Source organism: Stegostoma tigrinum, chromosome 19 (genome assembly GCF_030684315.1).
Source record: "Stegostoma tigrinum isolate sSteTig4 chromosome 19, sSteTig4.hap1, whole genome shotgun sequence".
In the NCBI taxonomy this organism is placed as follows: domain Eukaryota; kingdom Metazoa; phylum Chordata; class Chondrichthyes; order Orectolobiformes; family Stegostomatidae; genus Stegostoma; species Stegostoma tigrinum.
Window position 1 is genome coordinate 10,282,579 of NC_081372.1, and position 24,458 is coordinate 10,307,036.

Consider the following 24,458-nt stretch of genomic DNA (forward strand, 5'->3'; position numbering starts at 1 on the left):
TCCGCAAAATTGCAGACCATTTTACACACCAGCAATAACAGGAGTCACAAACTCACCAGTCTTTTACTGGCCTAGTTTCTGCCAGATCAAGTTTCTACAGAGTAGGACAGCGTGTGCAAATAATGCTGCCAATTGTTTGTCTTTATTTATAAATAATCAGAAAGAGAGTCTCTCGGGTGTTAATGAAAGGACAGGTTTTAAGATATGATTGGCATTGGTTTTACTATGGCTGTTGGTTATGGAGAAGATTATCAGAAAATTAGATTCATCCCTTTCTTTTAGGTATGTTCAATTCAAAACTGAACAGTGAAGACGCTTTCCTTAAGTTGGAAGCACGGGGTGCCCAAGCACAATTTAATGAAGCAAGCACTTTGCCAGAGGAACCAGCAATGGTAGGTACATTTCTAATCACCCATTCCACCAAATCAGTGTCAGGGCCCAGACCAGACCCTCTCAAAATAGATTAAGAAGGTGGCCCAGACCCTCACTTTTTCTTCATTTAGAGGTAAGTATCGGGTGCTGTGTTCAAGATGCAATATGATTAGTCAAACTACTCAACATTTAGCTAAACACAATTTGCTCCATCACTGTAATTAAAATACAACAAAAGAAAAAACTTGGAATAACTCAATTCTGTTGGAAAACATTACAGAATAAATGATACTGTAACTTTTACTGGCCACTCTTCCAATGTATTAACATCCCATAAACACACCCTTGGCAAAAGGCAAGTTCTGAAAATTGATTTGCATCATGTGCAGTCTAGCAGCCCAGGAAGAGAGTCCCTAGCTTTTGGCTATAATCAAGCGAGGGGGGGGAAAAAAAACCTTCACTTCTTCAAGACCTCCAACAACAACTGCAGCTGAAAACTAAAAATTCTTGGTCCTGTGGGTGAGAGTTTGACCACATCCATTTAGGATGTTTCTGTTGTTTCAGTGTTTTTGTGAAAAACACCTAAGGCTTCACAAGTTGTTTAACTTCTCAGCACCCATTCTCTCTCTCTAAAAGAGACCATTAGAAAACATACCTCTTAAAGCCACAGCATTGTCACAATCAACTATTTAAAAACAGTGTAAAGTGAGGTTTGTAGGGTAGTAGTTGAAATATATTTTATTGTCTGCAAAGAGGTTGGAATTAATTAGCCAGAAAGCAATGGTATGTGTAAGTATTCCAGTGGGGAAAACATTCAGTTCCCATTATCTCTGCACTAGAGAGTCAGGTGTGTAATGTAATACTAGCCACCTAGCTAGGCAGTGTGGCAAGTTCAAGTTAAGCTAAGAGCTCATTTTCCAAGCCTAAACTGTGATCATTCCAAACATATGAGAACCAAAAGGTAACAAGACCATGTAAATATATTTCATCAAATGCCTGATTTAGGCCATGTTAGCTTCAATATTGTCAATTATTATTTCTCCTGTTCCTTATAGAATGCAATAATTGAATCAAAGAGTCAACCAAAAGTAAAACAATCTCTTCAAAAGGGTCTTGAAGAAGGATCTAGGCCCAAAATGTCAGCCTTCCTGTTCCTCTGATGCTGCTTGACCTGCTGTATTCATCCAGCCCAACACCTTGTTATCTTCAAAAGGGATTTTTTTTTAAAAAGCCATGCTTTTATGTAAAAGCAAAATACCACAGATGCTGAAAATCTGAAAAAAAGAAGAAAAACAGAGCAAGTTTCTGAAAAAAAAGCCATGGGGACTCAAAGCAATAACTCTGCTTTCTCTCTGCACATTTTCAGCAGGACCTACTGAGTTTCTCCAGCATTCTCTGCGTTTGCTTTTGTATAGTTATATTAAGGTCTCAAGATACTGCTGATAATGTTTCATAAGCAATGAAGTACTTTCAAATGGTAGCCACTGCCAAAATGTAGGAAACATGGTGCCTAATACTTACACAGCAAGATCCCAAAACAGCGATATGATAAATAACCACATCTGTTTTCGGGGAGCGGTTGAGTAACAAATGTCAATTTTGCAGGACACTGGAACAATTCCCCCACATTTTAAATTTTAATATATTTTAGAATTTTACTGCAACATTTTGAGTTCTCTGGATATGATCTCTGTTTGGAAGGCAGCAGTGGCAGTCTGGATTTTGTTCTCAATTTGTGGAACATAATGATAATGTCCTAACACTTGGTACATTAATGGAAGGCACCAAGTTTTTGCTTTCGATAAGCTGTACAACACAAGACCTCTGAATGAAATAATGTTTCTTCTTTTTATTTCTCTCTCTCTCTCTCTCTCTCTCTCTCTTCCTCAGATTGGTTGGGTGTGTTCAGGTTGCACATACATTAATAAACCCACCCGTCCAGGGTGTGAAATGTGTAGCACAGCCAGGCCTGATGACTACCAAGTCCCTGACATGTATCAACCCGATGACGAAGAACTCCAGAGGATGAAGAATGAAGAAGAAAGTTTTAAGCAATATGAACAGGTAATCCTTTTGCTGTTTTTCTATATCCTTTTACTTTTTAATGTTTGTTTGATTTCTGTTTTGACTGTCCGCTCTCCACTGTTAGCTTTCACCGTGCTTCAGCCCCATTACTTTAAAGTGGTATGTTTTCAAAATCTCCACTCTACGAATGGTGGATAATGATCACCTGGTTTCCACCAGCTTGAGTGTGACTCTGTACAGTTGTATGAGGACATGGTGACACAGCGGTTAGCACTGCTGCCTCACAGTGCCAGGTATCCATCGTGTGTCTGTCTGTGTGGAGTTGCATGCTCTCCCTGTGTCTGCGTGGGTTTCCTCTGGGTACTCTGGTTTCTTCCCACAGACCAAAGATGTGCAGGTGAGGTGGATTGGCCGTGCCAATTTCTTCTGTAGTGCCCAGCAATGTGCAGGCTATTTGTGATAAATATGGTAAATGTAGGGTTCTGGGCAAAGGGTTGGATGCTCTTCGGAGGGTCGATGCAGACTTGATGGGCCGAATGGACTCTATCTGCACTGTTGGGATTCTGTGATTCTATTACCGTGCTGGATCTTCACCAGCCCCATATGGAGTGTTGAGGATGAAAGTTGGTCGTCTTCTAAATGTTCCTGCCTCCAGGTAAATTCCCAGGGATGGGCTAGGAGTGGAATCGGTGGCCAGCAGAAAACAATGCAGTCAAGGCCGCAACTGGCTCATTTTCACAGGGGAAGGCAAATTTTCTATTGGTGGAAAGTAAAGCTTCTGAAAGGGTTAATGTAAAAGACTGTTGTAAAGCACCAGCCAATCTGATGATGCCATAAGCACTTGGGTGGGAGATGGCAGACCAGCTGTGGATCTCGAAGGAGACAGACTGAGATCTCCTCAGAGTCTTAGCAATAATGTCTATCAATGTAACCCATAGCTGATTGCTGTGATGTTATAATAAACTGAGTCTTATTTAAGACAAGAACCTCTCCTCGTTATACCACCAGTAGTTTTCCCTACCACACTGTTCAGTGCAGACCCTGTCGATCCTAATCTAACAAGGACGGTGGTGGCAAGATGGCCTAGAGTCCGGCTAGCTCATACAACATGGAGTCAGGAGCGGTCATCAGAAGATTTAGTTTAGCTTCGATAATAACTGAGTAATCTTGACTGGAAAGAAACGAAGGCTTGGGGACCGCTTTGCGGAACACCTCCGCTCAGTTCGCTGTAAACAACTGCACCTCCCAGTCGCAAACCATTTCAACTCCCCCTCCCGTTCCTCAGATGATATGTCCATCCTGGGCCTCCTGCAGTGCCACAGCGATGCCGCATGAATGTTGCATATTTCGCTTGGGAACCCTGCAGCCCAATGATATTAATGTGGAAATCACAAGCTTCAAAATCTCCCCTCCCCCATCCACATCCCAAAACCAGCCCAGCTTGTCCCTGCCTCCCTAACCTTCCTTCCTCCTATCTATCCCCACCTCCCACCTCAAGCCCCACCCCCATTTCCTATCTATCAGCCTCACCCCTCCCCCTTGACCTGTCAGTCCTCCCTGGACTGACCTATCTCCTCCCTACCTCCCCACCTACATTCACCTTTACTGGCTCCATCCCCACCTCTTTGGTGTTTTGTCTCCACTCCACCTGTCTTCTCCTCTATCCATCTTCTATCTGCCTCCCCCTCTCTCCTTATTTATTTCAGAACCCCTTTCCTCTCCCCCAATTCTGAAGAAGGGTCTAGGCCTGAAACGTCAGCCTTTCTGATCCTGTGATGCTGCTTGGCCTGCTGTGTTCGTCCAGCTCTATACCTTGGTATCTTGGAAAGAAACGTTGTTTCTTGTTCAACACCAAAACACATAGTGTACGTAGGCTAGTCCCAGCCCAGAGCAGCCAGTTCTGCAGACCCATCTCTGAATCTACTTTGTATCAGAGATAATGGGAACTGCAGATGCTGGAGAATCCAAGATAATAAAATGTGAGGCTGGATGAACACAGCAGGCCAAGCAGCATCTCAGGAGCACAAAAGCTGACGTTTCGGGCCTAGACCCTTCATCAGAGAGCTGGGCTCAGGTGTTGAGTTCCACTTGGGCATGCCATTGCCTGTTATCGAGGGAATGCATACTCATTGAGCGCCACGGGAAATTAATTTGTGATGCGCCATGGACCTTGTTGGGGTTATCACAACCGCTGTCTTAAAATAGTTCCCCAACCCCAACTCCAGCACCATTGAGCCTAAGATAGAGACCTTTCTGATGTTGCTAATAATGTGACCTTGACTTTTTATTGCTGCCAGTTACTGATCTCCTGCTACTCACACAATGTGGGTGTGCAACATTTCTGCACCCTTCCCCACCCTCTGCCTCCATTCCTGACTATCCCTTTTACTGTGAGTTTTTATAGACCAGTTAGTAACTGTCAATGGCCGTGCTTTGTGGTTTGAGTCTCAAGTGTAATTCATAGAATGGAAGCAGACAAGTCAAGTCCACACTGACCCTCCAAAGAGCATCTCACCTAGACTCACCCCCTACCCTATCCCTGTAACCTTACATTTCCCATGGGTAACTCACCTAGCCTGGGTATCCCTGGACACAATGGGCAATTTGGCATGGCCAGTCCACCTCACCTTCACATCTTTGCACTGTGGGAGGAAACCAGAGCAAACTCACACGAGTGGAGGGAGAATGTGCAAACACAATACAGACAGTTTCCTGAGGGTGGAATCGAACCCAGGTCTCTGGAGCTGTGACGCAGCGGTGTTGACATGCAGCCACTTTGTCCAAAACCTTATACTGCACGCATGTACATTCCAGCAGAGATTAGAGCCTGCAATACTCAGTAGCCCGAGATGGAATGACTCTGGGAATTTTGTAACTTTAAGTGGGGGGGGGGGGGGCACCTTTTTATAAAATCTAGTCTGATTTTGCATTTCGCATTGATCTAGCTTTAACCTTAAATTGTCATTTCTTTCACAGTATTTGTCACTATAATATAGGCTGCCTGCTGGTGACATTTTACAGCCAATTAGGTAACAATTATCAAAATAGTTACCTAGTCAATATAATAAAGGTCTTTAAAATTATGATGGGATCTTGTTTTATATTCTTTTTGCAGAGTGTAGCCATTGCTCATTAAGCCAGCATTTGTTGCCCACCCCTAATTGTCCTGAAGAAGGTGGTGATGAGCTGCCTTCTTCAACTGCTGTAATCCTTGGGTTTAGGTAGATCCATAGTGATGTTATGAAATGAGATCCAGGATTTTGTCCCAGTGATATATTTCCGAGTCAGGATGGCGTGTGACTTGTAGGGGAACTTACAGGTGGTGGTATTTCCATGCATCTGCTGCCTTTGGCCGTTTAGATGGGAGAGATCCTGGGTTTGGAAGGTGCTGTTGAAGGAGCATTGATGAATCTCCGCTGTGTATCTTGTAGATGGTATGCACTGGTGCCAGTTTGAGTTAACGGAGGGATTAACTGTCAAAGATAGGTGGGTATGTGGACAGTGTCAAACGGCCTGGCAACTTTGCCCTGGATGATGAATGAATACAAAGAGAATTTTGTTTTCACTCTGGTGAAGAACACAACGTAAGACGGTTACCAAGAAGCCCTATTGAGAATTTAGAAAAACCTTCTTTACTCAAAGAGCTGTAAAAATGTTGAACTTGCTCCCACTGGATGCGTTTGAAGTGAATAGTGTAGGTACACTTAAGGGGAGGTTAGACAAGTTAAAAAGAAGGGAATAGAGGGTTATGATGGTAGATTTAGATAAGGGAAGATGGGAGTAGACTCCGTGATCATAAATATTGGCACATGCCGGATAGATGGAATGTCCTGTTTCCGTTCTGTATTTGTTTTATATACAGTCCAAACTGATAAAGCGACAACAGAATTACAAACTCTTGTTGGAAACAGATGAACAAAACCTAATATCGACCGGGGAAGATTTTGAATGTCCAATCTGTTTAAACACCTTGGAGAATGGTGAAGGAGTGACTCTTCGAGAGTGCTTACATGCCTTCTGCAAGTAAGAGAAGTTATTTCATTTCATAGCAGGAGCAGGGGGGATCTCCTGGAGGTGGCTGCAAGACAATTGGATGGAAATTAAATGCGACTGACTTCCTCAAATTCATCCCTTCTTCTAATACAGAAATTAGACATGTTTAGAGAAGCAAAACGAGTTGGAATCCTTCAGCATATGTTGCCTGTGCTGATTCTTGCTTAGCCCTGCATGCCTGTTATTTGGTCATAAACTTGCACATTCAAACGCCTTTTCAAAAAATTATTCATGGATTCAGTTTCCATCACTTTCTCGTTCACATCATTCTACGTCCTGGCAACTCACTGAGTGAAGACTTAAGAACATCAGACTTAAAAGTGGGATGAGACCATTCAGCCCTTTGAGCCTGCTGTCCTCTTTAATAAGATCAGGGCTGATCTGGTTGTGGTCTCGGCTCCACTTTCCCATCTGCATCCTCCACTCCCATGCCCATTGGCTGCCAAAAATTGAACTCCACCTTAAATGCATTTAAGGACTCAGACTGCTCCACCTTCAGAGGGAGAGAATTCCACACTGTAGAGATCCTCTGAGAGAAAAACACATTTCTCCTGATCTGCTTTCTCACTGAGTTTAGACTTTGTGACTTCTGGTTCTTGCCAAAGAGAGTAGCTTTTACTTACTCCAATCAGCAACTTTCCTCCAAACCTCAGTGATGTTGTTCCAAAAAGAACAACCCAAACGTCTGCAATCTCTGCTCGCTGCTTAATTTCTTCACACAATAAAAATAAATTGCTGCCGATGCTAAAGATTTGTAAATAAAACACAAAGTGCTGGAGAAACTCAGCAGGTCTGACCATGTTTGTAGAGAGAAGCAGAGTTGAGGTTTGTAGACTTTGTGTCATATCTGACTTGAATCATTAACTCTATTTCTTTCTCCACAGGTGCTGCCAGATCTGCTGAGTTTCTCCAGCAATTTTTTCACATAAATCTCCTCTGGGCCCTCTCTGAGTACAGTGCAGAGCCCAGCATTGTCCTTAACACTCCAGCTAACCAGTGATTCATGTAATAATAAAAATCAGCATGTTCTTTTCATTTTTTTATGGGATATGAGTGTTGCTCATAGCCAGTTTGTGATGCCCATCCTAATTGCCCTGGGGCTGAATGGTTTGATTGGGACAGGGGCAGCGTAGAGTCAGCTATATTGTAGTCATTTTTAGCTCCAAACTGGTAAAGACAGCAGATGTGAAGCAGATTTTTTATTTAAAATAAATAACAATCAGCATAGTGAACATGTCTAGCTATATAGAAACAAAGAAAATAGGATCAGATGTAGGCCATTCGGCCCTTCAAGCCTGCTCTGCTATTTATAATGATCGTGGGTAATCATCTTTCTAAACAGCTTGTATCTGATTTTTCATCCATATCCTTTAATTCATGTAACACTAAGTGCTATATACAATTCCGTTTTGAAATCATACAGTGTGTCAGCCTTAACTGCTCTCTGTGGTAGTGCATTCCATGGTCTCACCACTTTCTGGGTGAAGAAATTGCTCCCCATCTCAGTCTTAAATGTTTTACTCGTATCTTGAGAGTGTGACACCTGGTTCTAGACTCCCCCTTCATCGGGAATGTCTTTCCTGCGACAACACTATCCAGAATTTTAGACGTTTTGGTGAGATCCCTGTCAATCTGCTGAAGTCCACTGAATATTAACCTAACCGAATCAACCTCCCCTCGCTCATCGGTGTTGCCATCCGGGAATCAGTCTGATAAACCTTTGCACTCCCATGATAGCAAGAACAGCCTTCCTCAGAAAATGAGACCAAAACTGCACACAATGTTCCAAGTGTGGTCTCACACCTGTACAATTGCAGCAAGATATGCCTGCTCCTGGAGGTGAATGCTTTTGCTGGGAAGGTCAGCACACCATTTGCCTTCTTGACCTCCTACTGCACCTGAAAGCTTGCCTTTAGCAACTGGTGTATGAGAACACCCAAATCTTATTGCACGCTCCCTTCATTCAATATCTCACCATTCAGATAATAATAGCCTTCCTGTTTTTGCTACCAAAGTTGATAACCTCACATTTATACACATTACACTACATTTGTCCACACACTCAACTCCTCCAAATCACACTGAAGCACTTCTACATTCTCTTCTCAGCTCAACCTCCCACTCAGCTTCATATCATTTGCAAATGTGGAAATATTACAATTAAGTTTCCTCATTCCAAATCATTAATATATATTGTGAATGAAATTATTGCACCCTTTATTTACATGTGCACAGTACTTGACACTGGTCTGGGTTCCTCAGACCCAGCTCTCAGAGGTAACAGAACCTCTGACACTGTTTATGTCTGTTAGCCAGGACTCCCTGATTGGACCAGGCTAACAGCCCCAATCAGGGAACTCATTTTCTGTGACATCCACCTGGCTGGCCTCATTACTAACACGAGAGTGAATAAGATAACTTCTTAATTCCATGTTATTATTTCATGTAATATACATTCTTAATTCCAACAGTAGCGGTGGTGGGATTTGAACTCGTGTCCCCAGACCAGTAGCGTGGGCCTCTGGATTACTGATCTGCTGTTGTTACTGCTATACCACCATCTCTTTCCACTTTTTTATTTCTCCATTTCTCTTTTTTAACCCAAGTAACCCATCTACTTTTTTAACCAACTTCTCTTGTTAAGGATGGGTATATTCACATAATGGTTATATTCGTGCTCTAGCCCCTAGATTTATCCAGAAATAGTTAAGTGATGGGCAGAAGGTTTAGAAGAGATGTGAAAAAAGTATTTTTCATTCAGAAGGTGGTAGGAATCTGGAGATCACTGCCTTTAAGGCTGGTAGAGGCAGAAACGCTTGTAACGTTTAAGATGAGGGGTATAGATAGGGTTAATGATAGTTGTCTTTTCACTAGGTTGGGGGATTTCAAGACTAGGGGTCCGACTTTAAGGCGAGAGGAGAGAGAGTTTTAAAAAGACAGGAAGGAAACATTTTTTACACAGAGGGTGTGTTCGCATGTGGAATGAACTTCCTGAGGAAATGGTGGATGCGGGTACAATTACAATGTTTAGAAAACATTTAGGTAAAAACATGAATAGGAAGGGTTTGGAGGGATATGGGTCAGGAGTAGGCATGTGGGACTGGTTTGGTTTGGGATTATGGACTGGTTAGACTGAAGGGTCTGTTTCCACGCTGTAGGACTCTATCAGTATTTAGATATACACGTGTGATGCCAAATCATGGAAGGCTGCAGACCAAGTGCTGGAAAATTGGATTAGGATAGCTATGTGGTTGTATTTCACTGGCTCAGACTCAATGGGCTGTAGGACTTTTTACCAAGCAGCTTCTAGAACCCGACGAACTTGGACTCATGATATGGAGGATTGAACTGAAGCTTGAATAGAGTGCGTGGGAAATGGAGTCAACTAACTGTCCAGATCGTTAAATAACTATGAATGTTTACAGAGACTGTCTGAAGCAAACGATCTTGAGCAGCACCGAAGCCGACGTGACGTGTCCATTCATGGATCAACTGTATTCATGCGAAAGCAAAATCCTGGAACGTGAGATAAAATACGTAAGTTTTCTTCGTCTTTGATTCCTCACGCTTTAGTTCAGAGTTATAACATAGAACATTACAGCACAGTACAGGCCCTTCGGCCCTCGATGTTGTGCTGACCTGTCATACCGATCTGAAGCCCATCTAACCTACACTATTCCATGTACGTCCATATGCTTATCCGATGACGACTTAAATGTACCTAAAGTTGGCGAATCTACTACCGTTGCAGGCAAAGCGTTCCATTCCCTTACTACTCCCTGAGTAAAGAAACCACCTCTGACATCTGACCTATATCTTTCACCCCTCAATTTAAAGCTATGCCCCCTCGTGCTCGCCGTCACCATCCTAGGAAAAAGGCTCTCCCTATCCACCCTATCTAACCCTCTGATTATTTTATATGTTTCAATTAAGTCACTTCTCAACCTTCTTCTCTCTAATGAAAATAGCCTCAAGTCCCTCAGCCTTTCCTCCTAAGACTTTCCCTCCATACCAGGCAACATCTAGTAAATCTCCTCTGCACCCTTTCCAAGGCTTCCACATCCTAAATGAGAGCAACTAAAATCATAGAATCCCTCTAGTGTAGAAACAGACCATTCGGGCCAACAAGTCCACACAGACTGTATCCCTGTAACCCTGCATTTCCCATGGCTAATCTACCTCGCCCACACATCCCCGGACATTATGGACAATTTAGAATGGCCAACCCACCCTATTCTGCACAGCTTTGGGCTGTAGGAGGAAACCAGAGCACCCAGAGGAAACCTATGTAGACACAGGGAGAACATGCAGATTCGATATAGACAGTCACCCAAGGCCGGAATTGAACCTGGGTCCCTGAGCCCTGAAGGCAGCAGTGTCAACCATTGAGCCACCCCTTTACAATTTTACACAAGGGTGAACGTTAATGTGCTTGAGGTTGGGGGTGTAGTAGTGTTGGTTCCAATTGCATCATTGGGTATAGCTTCCTGATTTCCTAATCCTGCACTCTTGCTGCAACATCATTCCCACCAGTTTCTTTTTGGAGCAATGTAAGTGAGGCCCACAGAATAGAATAGCCCAGCCTCACAGCATAGAATTTGTATGAGTATATGTTCATTCTCCTCCCACCACCGCAACCCATCCATACCCACAGACTTTCTATCCATTTATCTTTACAAAGAAAACCTGAGTCATTTCATTTATTTGTTTGTTTCAGCCGCATTCTTTCCTACTTTCATTCTTTACTACCAATTTTCCCTGCTCTCCTTTCCTGAAGTCATTAACTCCTCATTGGGATACGGTTCCACAGGTAGTTTCATTATCTGGCTTGAAATTCATTTACCAGCAATTGGAAATGTTTCTCTAACTTGCAGCAGATGGTCTGTCAATCAAGGTATGCAACAGGTTTTTTTCTTGATTGGTAGCTTCATCCTAGTTCCACATTTGAAGTACTTGGGAATTTATAAGACTTCAGATTGTGGGTGGCACGTTGGTTTAGTGGTTAGCGCTGCTGCCACACAGAGCCAGGGTCTCAGGTTCAGTACCCACCCACGGGCAACTGTCTGTGTGGAGTTTGTACATTCTCCTATTTCCGTGCAGGTTTCCTCTATGTGCCCTAGTTTCCTCCCACAGTCTGAACATGAGGTGGACAGACTATGAGGCAATTCCCACAGTTTCCAGGGGTGTGCAGGTTACATGGATTAGCCATGGGGATTATAGGGTAGGGATGTAGGGTTGGGTGGGATGCTTTTCAGAGGGTCAGCATGTTTTTGATGGGCCAAATGGCCTGTTGCCGCGTTGTAAGGGTTTTATGATCATGACATTCAAACAGCTCTTCCCTATCCTTCAAACATGTTTATGTCTACTTCACAAATTTGTGACTCACACCTTGAGGGTTAAGACTCTAGGAATGGCCATATGGGGGCCATTTGAACTTAGTTTAATTTGAAATGGCCAGATTGAGTTCAAGGTGTGCCATGATCCCAGCAGCCAAAAAAGCTGTCAGAAATGTGCGCGGCACTTACACATGTAACTTCCTACTGCCATTTATAAAAGCCTCTGGAGTTGGCCTGAATCATAGACCAGTCCAAGCCTAGGACAGGGTATAGGGGCAACGTCAAAGAGTGAATCATTCAGGAGTGAAGCTAGGGAAAAGAAATCCTTCTCAAAAAGGATGTGAGATGCTTGCAACTCTCTTCTACAAAGGACAATTGATAGTGAACTGATTAGTTCATTTTAGAAATGAGACTGAAAGATTTTTATGGGACAGCGGTATTAAAGGATATGGGAACAAAAGTGTGGGCATATGGAGATAGCTTGTAGACCAGTCACAGTCTCATCGAATGGCAGAACCCTTTCAAGGGACTGAGTGGTCTCCTCCTGTTCTTAGATTCCTGGCAACAACATTCTAAAGGCCAAACATCTCCTTTTCACTGTCACAGGGTAAAAATCCTGGAAACAGCGCCACGGATGGGCCCATACCTCAAGGACTGCAGCAATTCAAGAAGACAGCTCACTGCCTCTTTCTCTAGGTCAATTTGCAAACCGCAATAAATGTTGGCCCAGTCAGTGACATCTATGTCCCAAGAGCAGATAAAAAGATGATGCTGATAGGGCAGATGAAGATGGGAGGAAGGAAGGTTGTGTAGAGAATAAATATTGGCATGCACCAGTGTTTATGCTGTAACTCTGATGTAACTACTTTGAAAGTCTCCCACAGTTTGTCCACTGATTTCAGTATTGTTGCCTGTCTAATTATGACTCAGCTTTCCTTGTGTTGCTTCGCAGCTCCTGACGGAGAGCGAGTATCGCACATACTTAGACAGAAGTTTAGCAATTGCTGAAAATCGAAGTGAGAACAGCTATCACTGTCAGACCCCGGACTGCAAGGGCTGGTGCATTTATGAAGATGATGTCAATGAGTTTCATTGCCCCCTCTGTAAGAAGAAGAACTGTCTGCTGTGTAAGGTGAGTTGGACTAGGGATGGAGGGACCTTAGAGAAAAAGCGAGATAAACCACTGGGTGGGAACAGGTCAGAGATTGGCTCAAAGTGCAGTAGAAATTGCAACTTGCCCTGCACGAGAGGTGATGCATGCTACATCAATTGAGATTTAGCTCTTTTTAGGATATTAAAGCGACATGAAGCAAAGCCAGGTCAGGGGAACTGAGGGTCAGATCAGCCACGATCTAGTTGAACTGCCTGTCTCTCCCATGGAGAAAATCCAAGGGACATGATGTTGCTACAGTAAGCTACCCCAACTAGAAAAGTCCTCTAGTCTGCTTGTGTTAGCTGCTCTGAGGTAACTAAGGCGACACGTGTCAGATATTTGGCAACAGAATGATGGGCGAATGAGATTTTGTGTTTCCTCAGTGAGTTATGGCCATGCACTGGTGGCAGAAGTTGATTTACTGACAGGAACTTTGTGCAGGGAGACTGGAGGAAGGAGGGACTAAACACTAGCATGAAGCCAACTGGATATTTCTTTCAAAGGGCCATCACTGATGTGAATGGGCAGGATGGCTTCATTCTGTGATGCATTACCCTGACTCTATGTGGACCGGAGCCAATTGGCATCCATTGGAATTGGTGGCCGGCCTGGTCATGCAGTGGGTTAGCATTGTTATGAGGAGAGAGTAGGCAAATTAGGCCTGTTTTCTAAGGCTAAGGTCTGATCAAAATTTTCAAAAGATTAACAGGAAAAGACAGGATGGATAAACTATTTCCATTGTTTGGGACTTCTCGAACTAGTGGGCATAGTCTGAGAATTAGGGCCAGACCGTTTACTTTCAAGCGATGATAGAGGTTTTGAACTTACTTCTGTAAACAACAGTGGATGCTGGATAGTTGTTAAGCTTATACATATCTGATTTAAAATTTTATTAAGCAAAGGTATTAAGGGATATGGTTAAAGAAAGGTGCATGGAGTTAGGTCACAGATAAGCCTTGATCTCATTGAATGGTAGGACAGGCTCAAGGGGTCGAATGGCCTACTTCTCTTCCTATGATCTCTGTCTCTAAGATGAAGCTGTGTGTTTGAGACACACTCCGAAAGTTGACAGCCAAGGAAAGTGTGTTTGTAACAGATGGAGAATTATCCTGAAAATTGCATACTAGTGGTAAAAGCCGGTGACATTCCTGGTCAGCGGTGTGATGGAAAGAACATTGGAATCTCTAGCATTCACTATCCACAGGTGCACACTACAATATATGTGTGCAAATGTACATTCCACAACAACTCATACTCCCTGAGAGAACTGCAGCTGTTAGTGAGACAGAATAGCCCAGGTTTCTGCTGGAAACAACTATCTCGTGGTTCCCTGCTATTACTTGAGGACAGGACTAGGCTCAGCTATAATCCTCCGTTGTGATAGACAATGGCCACTTGAATGAGGTATCAGAGTGTAATCAGTGAACAGCGAGGAACGATACCTCTGCAACTAGTCTTCAGGAGAAGAGGGCCGATGCGGAAAAAGTAGAATGGAAATCAAAGAATGTTGGGAGTTGTGGTAGCTTTCTCACTGCTGACTCAGAAGGTTCTGGATGAATACATGAACAGGAAGGAAATAGGCAGATACAGATCCTGTAAGCGAAGACAGGTTTAGTGTGGAAGGGCAAAATATGTTGGCGCAGGCTTGGATGGGCTAAAGGGCCTGTTCTGGTGTTGTATTGTTCTTTGTTCACATACAGAAGGAAGCGATTCAGCCCATGTCTGTGCTGGCCTTCCAAATAAGCGAAGCACCAAGTGCCATTCCCATGCCTTTTCCCCAGTAACCTTTCATACTCCTCGTTCACATATGATAATCCAACTCTCTTCAATGCCTTGATTTGAGCCAGGCTCCATCACATTCTCAGGCAGCGTGTGCCCCTTCACCTGAAACACTTGTTGTGGGAGAAAGATCCCCCTAATAGCCACCATTGCTTCTTTTGCGAATTATTTAAATTGGTGCCCTCCTGTTTTCAACCCTTCCATCAGTGGGAGCAGTACTTCCCTATCTACTCTGTCCATGATTATGAAAATCTTAATCAAAACTCCTCCCACCTTCTCTTTTGCAAGGAAAATAGTTGCCACAGCGATGGCCCTGTGTTATTATTGTTGGACTGTTATCTGGGTCTCCGGATTAACTTTCTGGGGACTCAAGTTCAAATCCTGCCATGGCAGATGGTGGAATTTGAACTCAGCAAAATATCTGGAATTAAGAATCTAATGATGACCATGAATCCATTGTTGGAAAAGCCCATCTGGTTCACTGTTATCCTTTAGGGAGGAAAACTGCCATCCCTACCTGGTCTGGCTTACATGTTACTCCAGACCCACAGTAATGTGGTTGACTCTGAACTGCTCTCTGGGTAATTTGGGATGGGCAATAAATGCTGCTTAGTCAGCAACGCCCTTATCCTGTAAGTGAATTTTGAAGAATTGCCATCCAAGAATACAACAGAAGTTCCTCATCACTGAAACCATTCTTGTTAATCTTTGTTGCACTCCCTCTAAGCCACTCTCCATATCCCCACTAAAGTGTGGTGCACAGTTCCACTGGATGTAATACCTTTGAAAGAAACTGAAACTGAAGCCTTATCTGCCTTCCTCTGAAAATGTACAAGTAGAGTCAAACCCCCTTCTACTATAGGATAATAACTTTAGGATCAAAATAATATCTGATGTTGCTTGATGTAATATTTGTTGGTCGCTGATATAATAAGACCATAACATGGAACAGAATTAGGTCACTTGACCCATTGATTCTTATCAACCAAATCAATCATGGCCAATGTGTTTCTCAACCCCATTCTCTTGCCTTCTCCCTGTAACCCTTGATCTCCTTATTAATCAAGAACCTATCTATCTCTGTCTTCCATACGCTCAATGAGTTGGCTTCCGCAGCCTTCTGTGACAGTGAGTTCCATGGATTCACCACTCTCCAGCTGAATAAATTCCTCCTCATCTGAGTTCCAAAAGCTCGTTCCTTCACCCTGAGGCTGTGCTCCCGGGCCTGAGTGTCTCCCTGTCCACTCTGCCCAGGCCTCCCTGTATTCTGTAAGTTTCAATTTCTTAGCCTAAGTCCTTCTGCAACCTCCCCAGTTTCTCAGCACTAACATGTCCCTCCATCCATCTTTGTCTGACCTGCAAAGTTCACAACAGTTCCCTCAGTTCCTTCATCCAGATCGTTAATGTATAGCGTGGATAGTTTTGGTCCCAACTCTGCCCCCTGTGAACTCCATTAGTCACCGGCTGCCATCCTGAAAAAGACACCTTTATCCCAACTTTCTGCCTTCTGCCAGTCAGCCAATACTCTATCCATGCCAGTACCTTTCCCTTAACATCACAGGCGTTATCTTAATTAGCAGCCTCCTGTGTGGCACCTTGTCAAAGGCTTTCTGGAAATCCAAGTAGATCATCTCCACTGGCTCTCCTTTGTCTAATTTGCTCATTACCTCCTCAAACTATTCTACTCTCAAATCCTACCAACGATAGAGGTCAGGCTAACCAGCCTTTAGTTTCCCATCTTTTGCCTCCATCCCTTCTTAAACGGGTGTGTTACATTAGCCAAATAAAAACCTAAAGAATTGCAGATGCTGGAAAATACAAACAAAAACAGAAGTTACTGGGAAAGCTCAGTAGGTCTGGCAGCATCTGTGGAAAGAGATCTGTGTTAACGTTTTGAGCTCAGTGACCCTTCCTCAGGCATTCTGAGGAAGGGTCACTCAACCCAAAACGTTGACTCTGATTTCTCTCCTCGGATGCTGCCAGACCTGTTGAGCTTTTCCAGCAACTTCTGTTTGTGTTACATTAGCCATTTTCCAGCCCCCTGGGACCCTCGTTAAATCCAGCGATTTCTGAAAGATCACCAAAATGCCTCCACAATTTCCTCAGCTTTCTCCTTCAAAACCCTGGAGTGAGTGCATCTGGTCTGAGTGATTTATCCACCTTCAGACCTTTCAGCTTCCCCAGCACCTTCTCCTTAGTGATGGCCACTACACTCACCTCTCACTCTCTTGAAGTTCTGATATGCTGCTGGTGTCTTCCATCATGAATATTTGACAATGCTCGATATAATATTAGACCATCCCTAAAGTAATATTAAACTGTGCTTCATATAGTAAGTTGTAAGTGAGACTACTAAACTCTGCTTTGATAAAACTTCTGAAATTGGGAAACCTTTCGAATGATTTGATGTTCTTCCTTTGAAACACACATGCTGTCTGACCTGCTGTGCTTTTCCAGCCTCTTATCCATAGACTGTGGCTTCCAGCATCTGCAGCCCTTATTGTATTCAATTCATTGAATTAGCATGTCTGTCATGCACCGCTTGACCCAAAGTTTCGTGGAGAGCTCCCATTGAATCCAAATGTGGCAAAGTTACATTTGCTGAACCTCCTGCACCATCCCTGACTGATTCCCACTTGTAAAGGATACAGCCCTCCATTTGCATCGGCTGCTTGCTGTTCCTTTGGCTGTGTCCAAGTGTGGCTGCTCAGCTGTAACACACATCACATATTGGCCTGTTTCCCTCTTAGTCATTCCCTTACACATTACCCCATCCGTAGGAAGTCTGTGATTTGTTATTCAGTGAGTAACCTCATAACCATAAAATAAAATTCACAAACTAACACAGAGCAGCAAGAGAATGGGTTGAAAAAGTTGCTACTTTGTAAACGTAAGTTTTATTCCTGGATAGAATCTTCATCTCCCAAATTAGCATGATCATAGACAAAATAAATGAGACATTCATAATCAAAAGGCAAAGAACCAGATCAGGGCATCACAGATTGAAGTTCTTTTCTTTGGAAGTGTAGTCATGTTGTGTCATAGGTAATTCACCAGCCAATTTTCTGTAAGTAAGCTTCCCCAACAGCATTGCGATTAGAACCAGATAATCTGTTTTAGTCAGCTTCATTGAAAGTTAAATATTGACTAGGACTGCAAGAAGAACTCTCTAGCTTTTTGGAGTAAAGCCATATAATATTCTACATCCACCTGAAATGGCAAGGGGACCTTGATTCTATGTCTCATCTGAATGAAAGCACCTCAGAGATTCCAGCATCCCCTCACTACTGGAGTAATAGCTTAAATTTTGTGCTTAAATCTCTGCAGTGAGATGCAAAATATATCCTCCTGACTTAGCGGCAAGTGGGTCTAGGCCCGAAACGTCAGCTTTTGTGCTCCTGAGATGCTGCTTGGCCTGCTGTGTTCATCCAGCATCACACTTTGTTATCTTGAATATTGCCTTTGTGTTAACATTAAAAACCCTTGGGTAGAATGGAGAAATTAGAGTTCATTGTTTTATTACATGATAAGACATACAGATTTGTTTGTAAAAGGTAGGTTTGAACAATTTACTATGATTAATTTATAATCAAATATAATTTGGAATTCATAAATGTACAGCAAAAACCCAGAGCTGAAGGTGAGATCTAAATCTGAATTGTTTTAAAAAGCTAGAGCCACTGCATTTTTATTAAGTTTGCTAAAACCACTGGGTATTGCAAAGCACTTTACAGCCCGTGACTTTGGCTTTAAGAGGTGTATGTCTTCCTATTTTTTTTTAAATCAAGTAAGTTTGAGGTAGAAATGACGAGCAGTCTGCTAGGTCCCAATGAAGTAAACAGCTTGTGAGGCCCTTTTTAAAAACAATATTGGAGCAATAGAAGTAGCCTGAATGGTTGGAGTCAAGATCCCACAGAACCAGGATTTTTAGCTATAGCTTTCATTTAAAGCAATTGCTGGGATCTTGAAGCTGTGTTTGCCAAGTGTGTGTTTATGGGATGTTACTATATTGCACAAGTTAATTAGTAGCAGTTAGATATATCTATTATTTTGTTAAGCAGTTCAATAGTGTTACAGTTAAGTCAATTCTTCTATTTTTATTTGTCTGTATTTTAACTGTAGTGTAAAAATGAAGTGTTTTGCTTAATGTCGAGGAGTTTGACCAATCAAATTGCATCTGGAATGCAACGCCTTACACTCACCTTTAAAACATGAGGTCAGAAGTCACGTATCACCAGGTTACAGTCCAACAGGTTTATATGAAATCATAAACTTTTGGATCACTGCCCCTTCATCAGGTGAAGTGAAGACAAGCACACAGGCACATTACTTATAGGCAGAGAGATCAATGAGCAGAGAGATTGAAAGTGCTTACAAACACTGAGCAGAAACTGATAGCCAAGTTCTGTACCCATGAAGACGGCCTCAACCATGGGTTCATGTTGCTACATGTCACCCCATCATTTGGTTCTGTAAAACCTTCCTTACTGTCCTGTTTTGACACTGTCACCTTGATAACTTATTATGATCTCCCTACCTTAATTAGTTTGTACACTTTTGGATTACATGTTACCTGGTTAGACCCTCAGCTTTGACTCTGATACCTATCATGTTATTCCAGCCATTTGGTTGTCTCCAGCACCACTTTTTTTTTGTAACTATCTTGCTGCCTCATTTAATCATCCCTTCACTTGCTGTTCAGCTGTTGACACTTTACTCACACCGTTCGACATTTTTGATCACTTGCAGAGACTTATTTTCCAGTTTGCTGACACTCCACTCAGACCATTTGTGTGATCTTTTTATCTCTCTGCCTATAAATTCGGTGCCTGTGTGCTTTTCTTTACTTCACCTGATGGAGTAGTGCTCTGAAGCTTGTGATTTCAGATTAGCCTGTTGGACTATAACCTAGAGTCGTGTGACTTCTGACCTCGTCCATCCCAGCCCAACACCAGCACCTCCACATCAAGTTTAAAATACGAAAAAGTTAGTGTCAGACTTTTTAATATATTTTGAGGGGGTTCGGTCTGGTCCATAACAAGCCAATCCGGTACTTTAGAAGTATAGTCACTTTCGTGATCTGAGAAACACAGCAGCCAATCTGCAACATTCCCACAAACAGCAGTGTGGTAATGACCAGTTAATCTATTCTTGTGGTGTTGATTGATGGATAAATATTAGTCAGAGCACTGATTAAGTTAATGCCACAGGAGATTTTACATTCACCCAAACAACTGGAGTCTTAGTTTATCGTCTCATCTGAAAGACAGCAGCTCCTACAGTGCTGCACCTCTGCGGTACGAAGCTGAAGAATGAATTTGGATAGTTTCTCGAGTCCTGAAGTGAGACTTGAGCCTGGAACCTTGTCACTCAAAAGGCAGCACACCAACCAGTGACCTGGTCTGACTGGAATAAAAAAAGAGATAATCCTTTCTGCTCCTTTACACAGGCAATACATGAAGGAGTGAATTGCAAGCAGTATCAGGACAATCTCAAACTTCAAGCTGAAAATAACAAAGCTGCAAAAAAGACTGCTGACATGCTCACGGTGAGGGGCATATTTATTTTTGATTAAGCATTGTCTTACAGTGATGGGATTGGAATCCTCGTTCGTGGAGGGGTGGGGCAGCTGCTCTGTTAGTGGTGTGGGGAACAGAAATGACGAGGGAAATTGTCAGCTGACTCAAGAGGCAACAAGAAGAGGTTTTTGAAGTCTCAAATGGCTGAGGACAACATTGTCTAATTTACCCAGTAACTGACTCGTCATCCCCTGTCTGTATATTTGTTGGCAATTTCTGGCACCCTGCAAATGTTCGCAGCTCTGCTTTTCACTTCTAAAGTGGTCACTTACAAATTTCCCTGGGCTTTCAGAAAATGCAGCGACAAGCTGTGGTGCCTGGTTTTGAATTTTGCCCATGACGTTTGAGATCTTAGGCTCTCCCCTGATTATGTGATCTGTATCTTTACAGGCGTTGCTTCAGAAAGGCGAAGCCATGAACTGTCCTAAATGCAAGATTGTTGTACAGAAAAAAAGTGGCTGTGATTGGATACGCTGCACTATGTGTAAAACGGAAATTTGCTGGGTGACAAAGGGACCTCGCTGGGGACCTGCGGTATGATGTCCAATTCTAGTTACATAGAATTACATTGAAACTACAGGAGGAAAATAGACCATTCATTCCAATTTATCTCTGCCAGTGACTAAACTTAACAGCAGTTGGTTACCTCAGTCAGATGTATGGCTGGTTTGTGATGCCGTGTGGTTCAACTCCCAAACCAGCTGAGGTTATCTCTCCCCTCACCTGAAGCATGGTGATCCTCACATTAAACCAGCATCGGTCATCGTTGTTCAATGAGGGAATGGGACCATGGTGACTTTATCTTTTATGCTCAATACTAGGGCGCTACACTCCTCCAAGGATCTAAGGTTCCGCAAGTAGTTTTTTGGGGTTTTGTGGGGGTGGTGGGGGTGTGGTGAGCGTGTGTGAAATGATGTGTCTTATTAGTCATCTGCTATTAATTAGATTTTCACATCAGTAGTCGCTCCTGTGCATTGAGAGGGTTGCATAGCCTCACAGCTGGGCACCATGTAGACGTGTTTCTGTGTATCACCGGCTTCTAAGGACTTATTTCCATACTTTTTGCATGGATTGCTTTTACAGTCATAGAGCTTTATATAGAAGAAGTGAACTTAGCAGAAAAATCAAGTCCCCCTTTGCAGGGATCGCACTCTCTCCTTTCAAATCTTTTCCATTTCTTTGTGCTGATCTGGTCTGAGTTGTTTCAAGGATTTTTTCCTCTTCCTTGAACCAGAGGGGTTCCTAGTTTAAAAATAAGGGGATCCCCGTTTAAGATACAGATAGGGAAACATATTTTCTGTGGGAGGGTTGCGTGTCTTTCGAATTCCTTTCATCAAGAGACATGGAAAATCAGTGCAGTAGGAGGCCATTTGGTCCTTCAAGCCTCCATCACTATTTGTTATGATGATGGTTGATCATGCAATTTCAGTATCCCACTTCTGCTTTCTCTCCATACCCGTTGATCCCTTTAGCCACAAGGGTCGCGTCCAGCTCCCTCCTGAATATACCTAACGAACTGGCCCCAACAGCTTTCTGTGGCACACAATTCCACAGTGAAGAAATTCTTCCACATCTCAGTCGTGAATGGTTCACACCTTATTCTTAAGACTGTGGATGCAGAATCTTTAAATATTTTTAAGGCAAAGCTAGACAGATTCTCCGTTATCAAGGGGATGAAAGATTATTACCTGTATGCAGTGATAGTCAGATCAGCCATGATCTTATTGATCATCATAGCAGGATAAAAGGGCCGAATGGCCTACTCTTATTTTTAGTTTATATGTTCGGAAGCTGACTGCATGTTTTGAAAATAGATTTTCTTCTTCATTTAACCTGGTGGTTGAGATGGGGCAAGAGAGGGGACGGCGTCAACGTGGCCTTGTAGATGTGGGTAGTGGTAGAGGAGTCAGAGAGAAAGAGACCTGCCCATCTTTAGCCTGCAGTAAGACTATCTCAGTAGCTGCACCGATACTGCCACCTGCTACAGTAACAGCTCAAGCCAGCCATTAGCCCCAGACACTTTCCCCTATTGACAAAAACCAAATGACTGCTGGCAATCGAAAAAAGAACAAAACCCACCCCCCCGCAAAAAACCCCCAGCATGTCAGGCAGCATCTGTGGAGAGAGAACAGCACCCTGGAACATGGAGTGGTATCTTTCCAGACCCTGAACCACAGAGGCAAAGATCAGAAACTTAGGAAAATTGGGTGAGACTTCAAGTATTGCAGTTCTCCTCTTAAACTGACTGTAAAAGTCACATTTCAACCAAGTTCTGGACTTCAAAATGAGATTCTCATTTGTAAGTAGCTGACACCTAAACAAATATTATTGACCATAATCACTGCATGATTATTTAATCTTGCCTCATCCGTTTTCCCAGCCACAATGGATGAGGGGGGCATCAACATGATGTGGTACATAGTCCAAATTCACATCAGCAACTAATTGAGACAAAACTCACTAGGCTGTGGACAGAAACTCTCCCTCAAACATGATGAAAATGACAATGCCAATTTTGCTGGTGAGTTCTCCAGATTTTTGTTCTACATTGCTGTTTTTATGGTTCAGTCACATAGATTACCTACAGCGTGGAAGCAGGCCATTTGGCTCTGAACAGCATCCCACCCAGACCACTCCCCCCACCCCATCCCTGTAACCCTGCATTTCCCTTCACTAACCTACCTAGCTTGCACATTCCTGGACACGATGGGACAATTTCCCATGGCCAATCAACCTAACCTGCATATCCTTGGACTGTGGAGGAAACCAGAGCACCTGGAGGAAATCCACACAAAGATGGTTGGAGGGACCTGCAAAATCCACACAGACAGTAGCCCGAGGCTGGAATCAAGTCTGCGTCCCTGGCGCTGTGAGGGAGCAGTGCTAATTATTGAGTCACCCTGCCACCCCAAACAAATGGCAGCAGTGGGATCTACTAAAGGTGTCAATAGGCAGTGACATCTGGGAGGTGTGAGGGTGGAGGGAGGAATCAGACTCACCAGGCTCTGGGGTCAGCCTCAGGGTTATGTTAATCAGGATCCAGTGAAATTTTCTCAAATGACACTTTGCATTCAAATGGAGTTAAAGAAGGGGTTGTCAACATTTCAAGATTGTTACCTTCTTCATGCAACCTGACGAAAAGTTCTCAGATCTCAAAACATCAACTTTCAGTGGAATCAGTAAGGCATTTGATAAGGTTCCCCATGGAAGGCTCATTCAGAAGGTCAGGAGGAATGGGATACAGGGGAACTTAGCTGCTTGGATACAGAATTGGCTGGCCAACAGAAGACAGCGAGTGGTAGTAGAAGGAAAATATTCTGCCTGGAAGTCAGTGGTGAGTGGGGTTCCACAGGGCTCTGTCCTTGGGCCTCTACTGTTTGTAATTTTTATTAATGACTTGGACGAGGGAATTGAAGGATGGGTCAGCAAGTTTGCAGACGACACAAAGGTCGGAGGTGTCGTTGACAGTGTAGAGGGCTGTTGTAGGCTGCAGCGGGACATTGACAGGATGCAGAGATGGGCTGAGAGGTGGCAGATGGAGTTCAACCTGGATAAATGCGAGGTGATGCATTTTGGAAGGTCGAATTTGAAAGCTGAGTACAGGATTAAGGATAGGATTCTTGGCAGCGTGGAGGAACAGAGGGATCTTGGTGTGCAGATACATAGATCCCTTAAAATGGCCACCCAAGTGGACAGGGTTGTTAAGAAAGCATATGGTGTTTTGGCTTTCATTAACAGGGGGATTGAGTTTAAGAGTCGTGAGATCTTGTTGCAGCTCTATAAAACTTTGGTTAGACCGCACTTGGAATACTGCGTCCAGTTCTGGGCGCCCTATTATAGGAAAGATGTGGATGCTTTGGAGAGGGTTCAGAGGAGGTTTACCAGGATGCTGCCTGGACTGGAGGGCTTATCTTATGAAGAGAGGTTGACTGAGCTCGGTCTCTTTTCATTGGAGAAAAGGAGGAGGAGAGGGGACCTAATTGAGGTATACAAGATAATGAGAGGCATAGATAGAGTCGATAGCCAGAGACTATTTCCCAGGGCAGAAATGGCTAGCACGAGGGGTCATAGTTTTAAGCTGGTTGGTGGAAAGTATAGAGGGGATGTCAGAGGCAGGTTCTTTACGCAGAGAGTTGTGAGAGCATGGAATGCGTTGCCAGC

General features: G+C 43.3%; 1 protein-coding gene across 2 annotated transcripts in view; it reads left to right on the forward strand.

Moving 5' to 3' along the window:
• Nucleotides 1–24,458, forward strand: part of rbck1 (RanBP-type and C3HC4-type zinc finger containing 1) — a 54,856-nt gene that overhangs the window by 27,704 nt on the left and 2,694 nt on the right. For both annotated transcript variants that reach the window (XM_048550584.1, XM_048550585.1), the window contains exons 6-12: nt 283–392; nt 2,263–2,436; nt 6,260–6,420; nt 9,876–9,987; nt 12,739–12,918; nt 20,168–20,266; nt 20,688–20,831. In XM_048550584.1, coding sequence (XP_048406541.1) covers nt 283–392; nt 2,263–2,436; nt 6,260–6,420; nt 9,876–9,987; nt 12,739–12,918; nt 20,168–20,266; nt 20,688–20,831 — 980 coding nt within the window. The remainder of the gene's footprint in view (nt 1–282; nt 393–2,262; nt 2,437–6,259; nt 6,421–9,875; nt 9,988–12,738; nt 12,919–20,167; nt 20,267–20,687; nt 20,832–24,458) is intronic.